The 14,109-nt window shown below is 39.5% G+C and overlaps 1 protein-coding gene across 1 annotated transcript in view; it reads left to right on the forward strand.

Annotated features, from left to right (window-relative positions):
* The window catches only part of NIPA1 (NIPA magnesium transporter 1), a 50,193-nt gene that overhangs the window by 5,745 nt on the left and 30,339 nt on the right, over window positions 1-14,109 (forward strand). Inside the window, exon 2 of the mRNA XM_014829931.3 lies at window positions 13,456-13,503. Within this exon, the coding sequence (XP_014685417.1) occupies window positions 13,456-13,503 (48 nt within the window). The remainder of the gene's footprint in view (window positions 1-13,455; window positions 13,504-14,109) is intronic.

A 14,109-nucleotide genomic window follows, 5' to 3' on the forward strand; every position in this document is an offset into this window, starting at 1 on the left:
CGGGCAAATTGATTTCCAGAAATATCATACCTATTTGCATTCCCATCAGCCATGCTTCAGAGAGGCATGCTTATATTTAAGTGTAATGGAAATATAAACATGTATTCCAAATGTTTTTTTCCATTATTTTGGGTTCTCTCTGCTACAGTTCCTTTCTAGCAGTCATGACTGAGAGCTCATTATCATAGATTTTTCTGTTCACAGCAACAGAGCACACTAGCACCGGTATAAATACCTGACATCTACCTGTTGTGGAAGCAGGAATCGCCACCTTGGCTCTTCTACTCTCAGGGTGTGTGGGGGCAACCTTCACCTGTGTGGGGGAGGAAGGAGAGAGAAGACTCTGTGGTTAAGATGAGGATGAAGAGAACACTCTTTAAGGACAGACACCATGCCTTGGCAGTCTTCATAAGTCTTTGGATCCACTAAGGACTGTATACATGAGTGGTTCTAGTAAATATTTGACAGATGGAGAGACTAAGGAAATAGAATACAACTGTTGCACTGAGCTTCTCTGGAGGGAGTAGGGTGAGGAAGGAGAATGTGTTTATATAGCCAGACTCTTATTTTCCCTTTGAAACACAGAATGTCGTTTCCCACAGAAACTGTGAGAAACTTTATCACAGCTTTGTTATTGCATTGTGGTCAGCATTGTATGGGTTAACCTTAGTTAAACTAAGAAGTTTAACTGTTTATAAACTATTTCTTTTTAAAAAGATATTGGGGTATAATTATGTAGGGTAAGCTACACAGATCTTAAGGGTACAGTTTGACGAGGTGTGACAAATAAATATACCTGTGTAACCAATGTCCCTGTAAAGAAATTGATTATTGCCATCACCTTGAAAGTTACTCGTGTCCTATTTCATTCTCTCCTCCCCATACCAGAGTGCCTACTCTTCTGATACCCATCTTCATAGAGTGAATTAACTTTGCCTGTTCTTGAACTGCATCTAAATAGAATCATACAGTAGTATTTTATGTCTTCTCTCTCTCTCTTGTTTTTTTGGCTGAGCATGGTTTGAAGATTCTTCATTCCTTATATTGCTGAGTAGTGTTTCATTGTTTGGATATACAACAATTTGCTTATCTGTTTTCCTGTTGAGGAACGTTTTGGTTGTTTACAAATTTTTGCTCTTTGAATAAAGGTGCAATGACAATTCTTATGTAATTTTTTTTTAAGGAAGATTAGCCCTGAGCTAACATCTGCCACCAATCTTCCTTTTTTTTTTTTTCTTCTTAGGAAGACTGGCCCTGAGCTAACATCTATGCCCATTTTTCTCTACTTTATATGTGGGATGCCTACCGCAGCATGACTTGACAAATGGTGTGTAGGTCCATACCTGGGATCCAAACTGGTGAACCCCAGACTGCTGAAGCAGAATGTGCAAACTTAACCGCTGCACCACCGGGCTGGCCTCTCTTATGTAATTCTTTTTAAGACAATGTTTTCATTTCTTTTGGGTGAATACCTTGGAATAACAGTGCTGGATCATTGGAGTAATTATATATTTAAATTTTAAGAAACTGCTAAACGTTTTGCCACTGTAATTATATCATTTTACACTCCCGTTAGCAATATATGAGAATTTCAGGTGCTCCACATTGTTGTCAACATTTGGTGGTGTCATCTGTTTAATTTTGGCCATTTTGGTGAGTGTAGAGTGGTATGTCACTGTGATTTGTAATCTACATTTCCCTAATACCTGATGATATTGAGCATCCTTTGTTGAGTATATTGGCCATTTGTATATGCTCTTTTGTGAGGTATCTTTCCAAGAGTCTTACCTATATTTTATTGGGTTGTATCTTTTTATTATTGATTGTTAGTTTACACACACACACACACACACACACACACACACACACATGTTCTGGTTACAAGACTTTTGTCAAACATAGGGATTACAGATCTTTTCTCTGTGGCTTGACTTTTCGTTTTCTTAATGGTGCCTTTTGAAGAGCAGAAAGGTTTAATTTTGCTTTAGTCTAACTTATCCTTTTTTTTCTTTGTGGTTGGTGCTTTTTGATTTCTGTCTCTTCACAGGTCACAGTGGTATCCTCCTGTGTTTTCCTCTTGGAGTTTTAAAGCTTTAACTTTTACCTTTAGATCTGTAAACCGTCTTGAGTTAAATTTATGTATGGCTGAGGCATGAGTCAGGGTTCCGTATTTTCCTACTGATACCCAGTTGGTCCAGCACCATGTAGAGGAGACTTCCCCACTGGGCTGCACTGCTGCTTCAGTCCATGAGCTGACTGCACATCTGTGGGTCTGTTTCTGAATGCTGTTCTGTTTCACTGCATATGTTTGTCCTTCTGCCAGTACCACACTGTCTTGATTATGTAGTTTTATAGTAAATCTTAAAATTAGATACTATAAGTCCTACAACTTTGTTCTTCTTTTTCAAGATTGCCAAACTATTTCTTTCGGAAAATAATTTCTACATGTCTAATAACCAACATAGAAAAGAACTTCAAGTACTAATCCATTCGTAAATTGGTGAATTCCAGTGCTCAAATTGATTCTAATTAATTCCCTTGTCTAGCTGTGTTGGTGTCAGGAAGGAAAATTCCTTGATTCTTAGTCATTTTTTAAGAACTCAGTAAGAACTATGTATTACACATTTTTTGAAGTCAAGGCATTAATTAATTAGTAAAGTACATAGTGATTCACTCTTGCTTTGCTGTTAGCAGCAACTTCTATTGTTGCTGTTAGGAGCACACATGAGTGGAAGCAATTTTTCTGTGGTATAATTGGAAGGTAAATAAACTAGATGACTGTATGTACTTGTGTGCTAGAAAGTCCTATTTTAAGGACATTTCTGATGCACATTTTAACTAAAAGTTTAGTTTGAATTAAGGTCTTAAAAGTCGTAAGTCCTTGGTTGGACAACAGCACCGCCAATTGGTGTTATCATCTTGACAAGTCTCTTTTGTATTTGCACAACACTTCTTTATCTTATAGTTCAGCTGTTATAAACAACTATTCAACTGAGAAGTTAGCATCCAAGGTTTCCAGTGTGAGAAAAAACCCCTAGAACTTGGCTATTGCTACCTCTAAAGCCCACATCTAGGAGTGGAGGAGAGGAGGTATGAGTGGAGTCAGACAGACAGAAGATCCTCAGTGTTCTACAATTCTGTGGCTCCCTGTTCTTGCTGAGGCCAAAGAACTTGAACAGTCCCAGGTGTCAGCTAGGAAGAGAAGGAGTGTGGGCATAGGCTTAAACAAGTGCTTCCTGAGAGTATCAGGTGACTTTAGGGACAATGATGCTTGAAGGAGCAACTATGGAGAAACCAAGTCATTTTTAGGACATAAGAGAAAAATACCTATCTATGACAGGGACTGAGGGCTAATATGGAATGCAGGTGCCCAAGAGCTCCTGGCTGCAGAAGGAGGAAGGAACCTGGTGCAGCCAGCTCAGTGAGCAGACTGGGCACAGGTGGATGGGCAAGCAGAGCCATGGACCTCCTTCAGGGTAGAACACGGGGGATGCTGCTGGACTGAGGCCCTCGAGGACTACCTGGAGGAGCTTCACTTTGGTCTATAGCTATCCAGCGGTGTGGGGCAGGTACCCAGGCAGAAAATCTGACTTACTTAATGTCCATGGAAACAGAAAAAATTTGCCTAATATTAGCTTAAAAGGTGAGGGTGACCTAAACATCTTTTGGATTTCAGCAAATACAAGCTCCTTCTGGGGAGTAGGAGTGGGAGGTCCTGAGACAGTGGAACTGACCTTTACCCTGACAAGAGGGAGACCAAAATGCTTGTCATTTCCCCATCCTTGAGTGCCTGATATCGCAGGTTCCTCCCCATCCTAGTAACACAGTCCATTTCAAACAACCAAAAGTATGTGCTGTATGGTGGTCAGTGGTGTTGGGAAAATTTTCCCAATGAAAGTGAAAGAGGAGGGCCCATGGGTCTCATTGTGCTGGCCACTGGCATCCTTGAACCAGCTCTCACTTCTAGAGGGTCACCCACATCCCAGCTGCTACTGTAGCAGTGATCCCATGACTTCATAAGCAGTCATGACCAAACTATATTCATCATAATAAAAGAAGTTGACCTTTCCCTGCCCCCAACATAGATCCCAACAGTAAAAATTGAGTGATTCCTTGACTTTAAAGTTCATAAAATCTTTTTTTATTGAGGTGACAATTTATAACATTATAGAAATTTCAGGTGTGCATCATTATACTTTGGCTTCTGTGCAGACTACATCATGTTCTCCACCAAAAGTCTAGTTGCCATCCATCACCATACACATGGGCCCCTTTTGCCCTCCCCTTCCGCCCTGTTAACCACCAATATGTTCTCTGTATCTATGTGTTTGTTTATCTTCCACATGTGAGTAAAATCGTATGGTATTTTTCTTACTCCATCTGACTTGTTTCACTTAGCATAATACCCTTAAGGTCCATCCATGCTGTTGTAAATGGCAAGATTTCATTTTTTTAATGGTTGAATAGTATTCCATTTTGTATTTATACCACTTCTTCTTTATCCATTGATGGGCACTTAGGTTGTTTCCAGGTCTTGGCTATTGTAAATAATGCTACAGTGAACATAGGGGTGCACATGTCTTTTTGAATTAGTATTTTCTTGTTCTTTGGATAAATACTCGGAAGTGGAACAGCTGGATCCTATGGTTCTATTTTTAATTTTTTGAGGAATCTCCATACTGTTTTCCATAGTGACTGCATCAATTTACCTTCCCACCAGCAGTATCTGAGGATTCCCTTTTCTCCACATCCTCTCCAACTTTTGTTATTTCTGGTCTTTTTGATAATAGTCATTCTGATGGATGTGAGGTTGTTGCCCACAGCTGCAAAGGGCAGGGAATGACAGGTACCGCCAAGGCTACTTGGTTGTTTAAGCAATCAAAGTTTATTGATAAAGGGAAACAGAACAAGGAGTGGGGATAAAGGGGAACAACAAATTGGTACTTACAACATCCACAGCACAATCAGCCGGGGAAGTCCCAATAGTTTGTACAGCGGGTGGGAGTGCCGATTGTCCGGGCCTGAGGCAAAGCGTCCTGTCCTCAGTGAGACTTCCAATTGTTCTATGCCTGTGACTCCCTTTTATCCTATTATTAACTTAAAAGTAATTTTAAAAGTAGCTTAAAAGTTTCTCTGGGTTCCAACTCAGGGTTTCAGACATTTGGATACTTTGAGTTATTTCTTCTTGTTCCCACAGATGGGGTGCTTTTATCTTTTTTGTTCCCACGGATGACATGTTTCTAAAGTCCTGTCAGGTGCCTGTCAGGGTGGCCAGCCCAGACAAGGAACATGACGCAGGACATATTTTTTTGTAACTTGTGCCTTAGAGTCAAGGCTGAAGCGGCCATCTTTGGCCCCGAGCCCAGACACATTCCTTTGTGTGGGGTCCAGGCCCAGTGTCCTTGGAAGGTGGGGTGGGGGGGTCAGTGAACTCTGTACAGAGGTGATATCTCATTGTGGTTTTGGTTTGCATTTCCCTAATAATTAGTGATGTTGAACATCTTTTCATGTGCCTGTTGGCTGTCTGTATATCTTCTTTTGAAAAATGTCTATTAAGATTCTCTTACTATTTTTTAATCAGGTTTTTTATGTTTCTGTTGTTGAGTTCTTTATATATTTTGCATATTAACCCCTCATCGGAAAAGTGATTTGCAAATATCTTCTCCCAATTGGTAGGTTGTCTTTTCATTTCATTGATGATTTTCTTTGCCGTGCAGAGGCTTTTTAGTTTGATGTAGTCTCATTTGTTTATTTTTTCTTTTGTTTCCTTTGCCTGAGCAGACATATCCAAAAAGATACTGCTAAGACAGGTGTCAAAGAGCATACTGGCTGTTTTCTTCTAGAAGTTTTATGGTTACAGATCTTACATTCAAGTCTAATACATTTTGAGTTAACTTTTGAGTATGGGGTAATATAGTGGTCTAGTTTCATTCTTTTGCACGTGGCTGGCCAGTTATTGCAACACCATTTTTTGAAGAGACTTTTCTTTCCCCATTGAATATTCTTGGCTTCTTTGTCATAAGTTAATTGTGTATGTTTGTATAGGTTTATTTCTGAGCTCTCTGTTCTGTTCCATTGATCTGTGTGTCTGTCTTTCTGTCAGTACCATGCTGTTTTGATTACTGTAGCTTTGTAGTATACTTTGAAACAGGGAGTGTGATACCTCCAGCTTTGTTCTTTTATCTCAGGATTGCTTTAGCTATTTGGGGTCTTTTGTTGTTCTGTATGAATTTTAGGATTCTTTGTTCTATTTCTGTGAAAAATGTTGTTGGGATTTTGATAGAGATTGCTTTGAATCTGTAGATTGCTTTAGATGGACATTTAACTACATTAATATGGGTAATATGAACATTTTAACTATGTCATTCTTCCAGTCCATGAGCACAGAATATCCTTCCATTTCTTTATGTCTTCAATTCGTTTCAGCAATGTCTTATAGTTTTCAATGTACAGGTCTTTTATCTTCTTGGTTAAATTTATTCCTAGGTATTTTATTCTTTTTGTTGTGATTGTAAATGGGATTATTTTCTTGATTTCTCTTTCTGCTAGTTTGTTGTCAGTGTACATAAATGCAACTGATTTCTGTATGTTAATTTTGTACTCGGTAACTTTACTGTATTTGTTAATTATTTCTAATAATTTCTTGGTGAATTCTTTAGGGTTTTCTATATATAGAACCTTGTCATCTGCAAATAGTGACAGTTTTTACTTTTTTCTTTCCAATTTGGATCCCTTTTATTTCTTTTTCTTGCCTAATTGCTCTGGCTAGGACTTCCAATACTATGTTGAATAAGAGTGGTGAGAGTGGGCATCTTTGTCTTATTCCAGTTCTCAGAGGGATAGTTTCCAGTTTTTCACCATTGAGTATAATGTTAGCTGTGTGTTTGTCATGTATGGCCCTTATAATGTTAAGGTTCTTTCCTTCTATCTCCATTTATTGAGTTTTTATCACAAATGGGTGCTGTATCTTGTGAAATGCTTTCTCTAATCTATTGAGATTATTGTGTGATTTTTATTCTTTATTTTGTTAATGTGGTATATCACACTGATTGATTTGTGGGTGTTGAACTAGCCCTGCATCGGTGGAATAAATTCCACTTGATTGTGGTGTATGATCCTTTTAATGTATTGAATTTGATTTGCTAATATTTTGTTGAGGATTTTTAAACCTATGTTTATCAATGATATTGGTGAAAATCAGTAAATTTAATTTTTTTGTGTTGTCATTGTCTGGTCTTGGTATCAGGGTAATATTGGCCTTGTACAATGAGTTAGGAAGCATCCCCTTACCTTCAATTTTTTGCAAGAGTTCGAGAAGGATTATTTGAATGTTTGGTAGATTCACTGGAGAAGCTGTATGGTCCTGGACTTTTGTTTCTTGGGAAGTTTTTGAATATTGTTTCAGTCTTTTTACTGGAGATTGATCTACTCAGATTCTCTATTTCTTCTTTATTCAGTTTTGGGAGGTTGTGTGATTCTAAGATTTTACCCATTTTTTCTAGGTTATCCAATTACTTGGTGTATAGCTTTTCATTGTGTTCTCTCTGTGGTATTATAATTTCTCCTACAGAACTTCATTTAATATTAATTGTAAAGCAGTTCTGTTCTCAAGGATTTCTGTACATATTTATTTATCTGGGAATGTCTTTATTTTGTCTTCATATTTGAAAAATAATTTTGCTGGATAAGATTCTTGGTTGACAGTATTTTTCTTTTCAGCACTTTGAATATGTTATCTCATTGCCTTCTAGCTTCCACTATTTTGCTGAGAAGTCCATTATTAATCTTATTGGGATTCTCTTGCATGTTATCTGTCATTTTTCTCTTTTTTCTTTAAAAATTTTCTCTGTCTTTGAGCATTTTTATCAGCATGTGACTTGGGTGTGGATCTCTTTCTGTTTGTCCTGTTTGAGTTTGTTGAGCTTCTTAGGTATGTAGATTTTCATCACATTTGGTAAGTTTCAACCATTTTTTCCTTGAATATTTTCTCTGCTACTTTCTCTCTTTTTTCTTCTTCTGGGAGTAACATTATGACTATGTTGATGTGCTTAATGGTGTCCCACATTTCTTTGAGGCTCTGTTCATTTTTCTTTATGCTTTTTCCTTCAGTCTTCTTCAGAATGTGTAATCTTTATCAGTCTGTTTTCAAGTTCACTGATTCTTTATTTGGCCAGGAAATTCAGATCTGCTGTTGATTTTTTTTTCACTCCAGTTATTGTATTTTTCAACTCTAGAATTTCCATTTGGCTTTTTAAAAAATCATTTCTATCTCTTTTTTGATATTTTCTATTGAATGATAAGTTGTCATCATACCTTCCTTTACTTCTTTAAGCATGGTTTCCTTTAGTTATTTGAATATATATATATATATATATTTTTTTTTTTTTAAAGATTTTATTTTTTCCTTTTTCTCCCCAAAGCCCCCTGGTACATAGTTGTATATTCTTTGTTGTGGGTCCTTCTAGTTGTGGCATGTGGGACGCTGCCTCAGCGTGGTTTGATGAGCAGTGTCATGTCCGCGCCCAGGATTCGAACCAACGAAACACTGGGCCGCCTGCAGCGGAGCGCGCGAACTTAACCGCTCGGCCACAGGGCCAGCCCCTATTTGAATATATTTTTAATGGCTGATTTGACACTTTTGTTAAATCTGACATGTAGGCCCTCTCACAGGCAGTTTTTGTTGCCTGCATTTTCTCTATTTGTGTGGTATATGTATTGTAGATCACACTTTCCTGTTTCTTTGCATGTCTCGTAGTTTTTTTTATTTCTTGTTTTTATTATTACCTGACCATGCTATCCCCATGCTCCTTTTCCCTGAACTTTTACACCTAACACAGTAGAAACCAACACCACTCAAGCCCTTAATTATAGTCCATCTTGTATTGTTTGGTTCTGTTTCATGTGTAATAAAAAGGAAGAAGAACATTTGATCTGTAATCATAACATCAGTAAGCAATAGCTTATTTATAAACATAAGATATTCCTCATTCCCAACATGCAGAATAAGCAGAAGAACTTTCCCTGCTTCTTATTGGTACCACTTAACCCCTAAGAGAGCCAGGAGGGAAAAGAAGAGGACAAACCATCAGAAACACGAAGACACAGAAATCTCTGCAGAATGACCCTGGTACCCATCTTCTTGGTACATTTGAAATTTTGAAAGAGATGGTTTTCATATCAAGAAGCACTGCCTGGAGGGTGGCCTGATTAGAGGTGAGGGCCTCAGCCAGCATCTGCTCCTCCTGAAGTTGAATATAGGAGATTCCAGATGGCAGTCACATCACTGTAGGGTGGGCTGCAGACATTGTGAAGGCTCTAGGCACTCCTGCCCTGGGCCTTCTGGTTTATGACTCAGAATGCTACAGGTTCATGAATCAGTCAGTTCATACCTCAAGATGATAGGGGCTTCACGGGGCTTAACATTTTCAGGCCTCTGTACCTTCAGCTATTTTTTTTTTTATTGTGGTAAAATACACATGACATAAAATTTACCATTTTAACCATTTTTAATTGTATAGTTCAGTAGTGTTAAGTACATTCACATTGTTCTGTAAACATCATCACTGTCCATCTCCAGAACTTTTTCATAATCCCATTCTGAAACACTGTACCCATTTAACAGTAACTCCCCGTTCCCACCCCCGCCTGTGGTAACCACTCTTCTGCATTCTGTCTCTATGAATGTGACTACTCTAGATATTAGTGCATTCATAAAATGTTTGTCCTTTTTGACTGGCTTATTACACTTAGTATATTATCTCCAAGGTTCATCTATTTTGTAGCTTGTATCAGAATTTCCTTCCTTTTTAAGGCTGAATAGTAGTCCATCTTGTACTATTTACTGCCTTTCCTGTGTAAGAAAAAGGAGTAAGTCCATTGTATTTTGTTTATGTATTTGTTTATCCATTCATCCGTTGATAGACATTTCGGTTGTTTCTGCCTTTTGGCTATTGTGAAAAATGCTGCTGTGAACATGGGTGTACAAATATATGTTCAAGACCCTACTTTCAGTTCTTTTGGGTATATACTCAGAAGTGGAATTCCTGGATCATATGGTGATCTTATATTTAACTTTGAGGAACTGCCATTCTGTTTTCCATAGTGGTTGCACCTTTTTCTGTTCTTACCAGCAGTGCACAAGTGTTCCAATTTCTCCACATCCTCACCAACACGTTGTTTTCTGTTGTTGTTTTTTAATAGTAGCCATCCTAATGGTGTGAAGTGATATGTCATCATGGTTTTGATTTGCGCTTCCCCAATGATTAGTGGTGTTGAGCATCTCTTATGTGTTTATTGGCCATTTGTATCTCTTCTTTGGTGAAATGTCTGTTCAAGTCTTTTGCCCATTTTTGAACTCAGCTATTTGTGTTTTTTGTTGTTGTTGTTGTCTCATGATTTTTTGTCGATATCTGGACAGTTTAGGTAATGTGCTCTGGATACTGATCCCCCCTCCCCATGTTGTTGTTTGCCTGTTTATTTGTTTAGTGACTTGGCTGGAGTATTTTGGTAAAGTCTATTTTCCCTGCAGTATGAAGCCTATGATGTCACACCTCAGAGGGTGCAGCCTTGGGTATGTGCACTTTTACCTGGAATGATAGTGGTTTTAGCTGGGCTTACTTTGTCTCTTTTCTGATTTTTCTCTTGCCTGCCTTTTTGGGTATCACACCCAGCTGTTAGGCTCTACAAATTGCTGGCGGGTTGCTCTATTGTTTTTGACAATGCTCTGGTGCATAAATTGCATCACAGTCTTATCTGGTTAAATTCAGGCAGGTGTATTTGTTGAGAGCAGTTACTCGGAGTGGGTGGTAGCCTCTGATCTCCTCTACTTGCCTTGCCAGGTATGGGACTTGCACCCCACCTTCAGGCTTGGCACAGGATGATCAGGGCTTTCTGTGCCTGGGGTAGAGCCTCCACCTTCTGGGTAGGGGCTGGGTGGTGGAAGGGTACCCCCAAACTCTTGGATGCACTAACCAGATATTTAGCCTCTTCTAAGGGGATGAGAGGGGATGAGAAATGCTGGAGGCCTGCTCTTCCTCGTGATTGAGAGCTAAGGGGACAGGGAAACCCATCTTCTTGGTCACACTAGCCTGTAGCACAGCTTCTGTTAAGCTGAACTGCAGTGGGGGAGAGAGTGAGTTGGTCTTAGTTTATGTGCTAAAGACTCTCACTGCTCTTACTGAGATTTAGATTTTCTTGAATAGATGTTTCATTTGCTGTATGCTCTTAGGACACTTTCCAGAGACTTAAAACTTTTTTTTTTAATCCTTTGTTCACCAGTTAGGTTGTTTCTCAGGGGAACTCGTCCATGGGGCTCCTCACACCGGCATTCTGGAGGTGAACTTCATGACCTTTCGTTCTTAAATATCCAGTGTGCATCTTTTGGGTATAGAGACATTCTCTTAAATAGACATGGTGTGAGTAGCACTTCAGGAAATTCAACATGGATTGTGTATTAATAGCTGACAACTGTTCTGCAGTGCTCAGTGGGGGGGCATTCTTAGGCTCAGCTATACTTTCTGACTCTAGGATACCATGGGCCACATTAGCATCAGACACACTCAGAAGGACACAGGACAGGAGTCATAGCCAGTGTCAGGCCCTCTCCTGCTGGAGGCTGGCAGCAAGGGCAGAGCATGGCTTGGGACTGGATGCAGAGCTGCAGCAGGGGGTGCCACATCTGCCCTGACTTATAAGCCTTGTGCCCCCTCAGTATAAAGTCACAGAGGCAGAGCTCCCAGGCCCCACAGGAGATGTGCCTGTTCCCAGAGGCATTGCCCTCAGGGGAGCCCAAATGATGGGATCTCTGCCAAGTGTTCACAGGCCCCCAGTCAGGTGCCATTAGCCCATCAGAGGTCATTTTTACCTAACTGCTGTCACCTGGCCACATGGCTGTCTGTTTCCTAGAGCCAGAAAGTGAACCATAATAAAGTCGTTCTCATGCAGAAAGGGAGGGAATTTTGTTAGTCTTTTATCTACAACAGTCTGTATGCAAATTTTGCCAATTACTCCAATACTGTCCTTTATTATTTATATTACCTTTTCTCCCATCTAGCGTCATGTGTTGTGTTTGGTCACCAGGTCTCCTTAGTTCCCTTTCATCTACCGCAGTTCTATAGCCTTTCTTTGTCTTTCATGACCTTGCCGTTTTTGAAGAGTGCAGGCCTGCTAACTCATAGACTGTTTAATGGTTTCCTCATGATTAGACTGAAGGGATGCACTTTGGCAGGAACACTGCAGATGTGGTGTTGGGTCCTTCTCAGTGCATTTTCTGGGAGGCATATGATGTTGGTTTGTCCCATTGCTGATGATGTTACCTTTGACAACTTGGTTAAGGTGATGTCTGTCAGGGTCTGTAGAGTAATATAAAGGTAACTTTTTCTCTTTAGGATTAATAAAAAACTGGTGGAAGTGATTCATGGGGACCATGTGACAATTCTGTTCCTCAGCAAACTTTCATCCATTTGTTTTAGTATCCCTTGATGATTCTTGCCTAAATTGGTTTTTATTTTGATGTTGCCAAATGGTAATATTCTAATACAAGCATTCCTCCTACTCTGTCATTACTTACTGCCCCCATTTCATTTCTTTTAAGTATTTATTCAATACCTGTAGCTCTGCTCCTCCATGAAGCAGGCTGGCTTCCTGTGTTCATTATACCAAATTACTGAGAATTAAAACTTCCAATTAGAATTAAGTACTTTAATCTGAAGTGAAAAAACCTCTCAGACCAGGAGCATTTTGACGTATCTGAAGAACAAACATGTATCTCCAAGGTTGGGAGACGCTCTCTCTGCAGTTGCCTATCACACAGACAGGAGTAGGGTGCGATGTGATGGGCGGCCTGGGTAGCTGCTGTCCTCTCTGCCTGCCCCTGCACAGGGACAGATGAGCGTAACCAAGGAGAAGACAAGGGAAAGCAGTGTCAAAGCACTGAGTTAGTGTGGGGGTCTGCTTTTCACCATATTTCAGATGGTTGCCGAAAAAGCCGTATCATAAAGGTTCTAAATTATGAAAATTGAGTAACCTGTTTAAGCAGCAAGCTATTGAATCCTGTGCTGGTAAAATTATCATACAAATGGGTTACAATGAATGCATGAGAGAATTGGACTTTGAGGACCAAATCTCCTTTAAAATCAACATGTAACACCTCATTCCAAAGAATATTTGTGTCACTGGGTGACATCTTGAGCCAAAAAACCCCAACTTATAAAGATTTCATTTGTTTGTTTGGGTCAGCTAGTGTTGGTGGCAAAAAAAATCTTTACTTTGCCACTTTTAGTGGTTTCTCATGCTGTTATTTATAGACTGAAGATTCTTTGCAGGGTGAATAAACAGTGTGGCGTTCATTATTTCTTTTCAATTTTAGTTTTTATGTAAAAATTCCTCTTTTAAGTGTGTAGCTTGTAAACCTCTTGCTTTGTACTTTCCTGACGGTTGTATCTCACTCTTTTGTAGGTACCTCCTATTTAACAGACATTGTGTGGTGGGCAGGCACAATTGCAAGTAAGTACTCTGTGTGGTGAAGAGCTGGGTCTTCTTTCTTAAGATCAGTCATTTGTCTGGCAGGGCTGCAGGGGGTGGGATGAGCTTGTCTCTATTCTTTGGAATGAGGCCCTGGAGGGTAGGAGGCAGTGGTGGGAGGACACAGAGGTTCCTTTGCCTGCAATTAGCCCTGAATTTAGTCCAGGTCAGACTGTTCTGGGCCCGAAGAAATTAAACAGCTCCTGCTTACTCATCTATAGTTGGGCCATTGACATTTGGTGAAATTCCATGTTTTTGCTCAACATAATTCGTTTCACAAGGGAGAGTTTCTTCACTCAGCTTTAAGTACTAGATCAGAAGTCATGTACTATAATATAAAAATAAATAATAAAAGTAGAATTCAGAACTTTAAATATATAAATAAAAATCGTATTAGACATTTCAGAAATATTATGAGGTCTATTTGTCACACACTGTCTTTTGGGCAAGAAATTCTCTAGCAGACGTTGATTCCTTTCATCTTTAAGCTCTAGCTCATTGCACCCCAGGCGCAGTCCTGTGCAGGCAGTAGTGTTTCCATTTGGTGTGCCAATAGCATGTCACTGGGGTCCAGCGGCCTACACTGGA

This window comes from Equus asinus, chromosome 2 (genome assembly GCF_041296235.1).
Source record: "Equus asinus isolate D_3611 breed Donkey chromosome 2, EquAss-T2T_v2, whole genome shotgun sequence".
Classification (NCBI taxonomy): domain Eukaryota; kingdom Metazoa; phylum Chordata; class Mammalia; order Perissodactyla; family Equidae; genus Equus; species Equus asinus.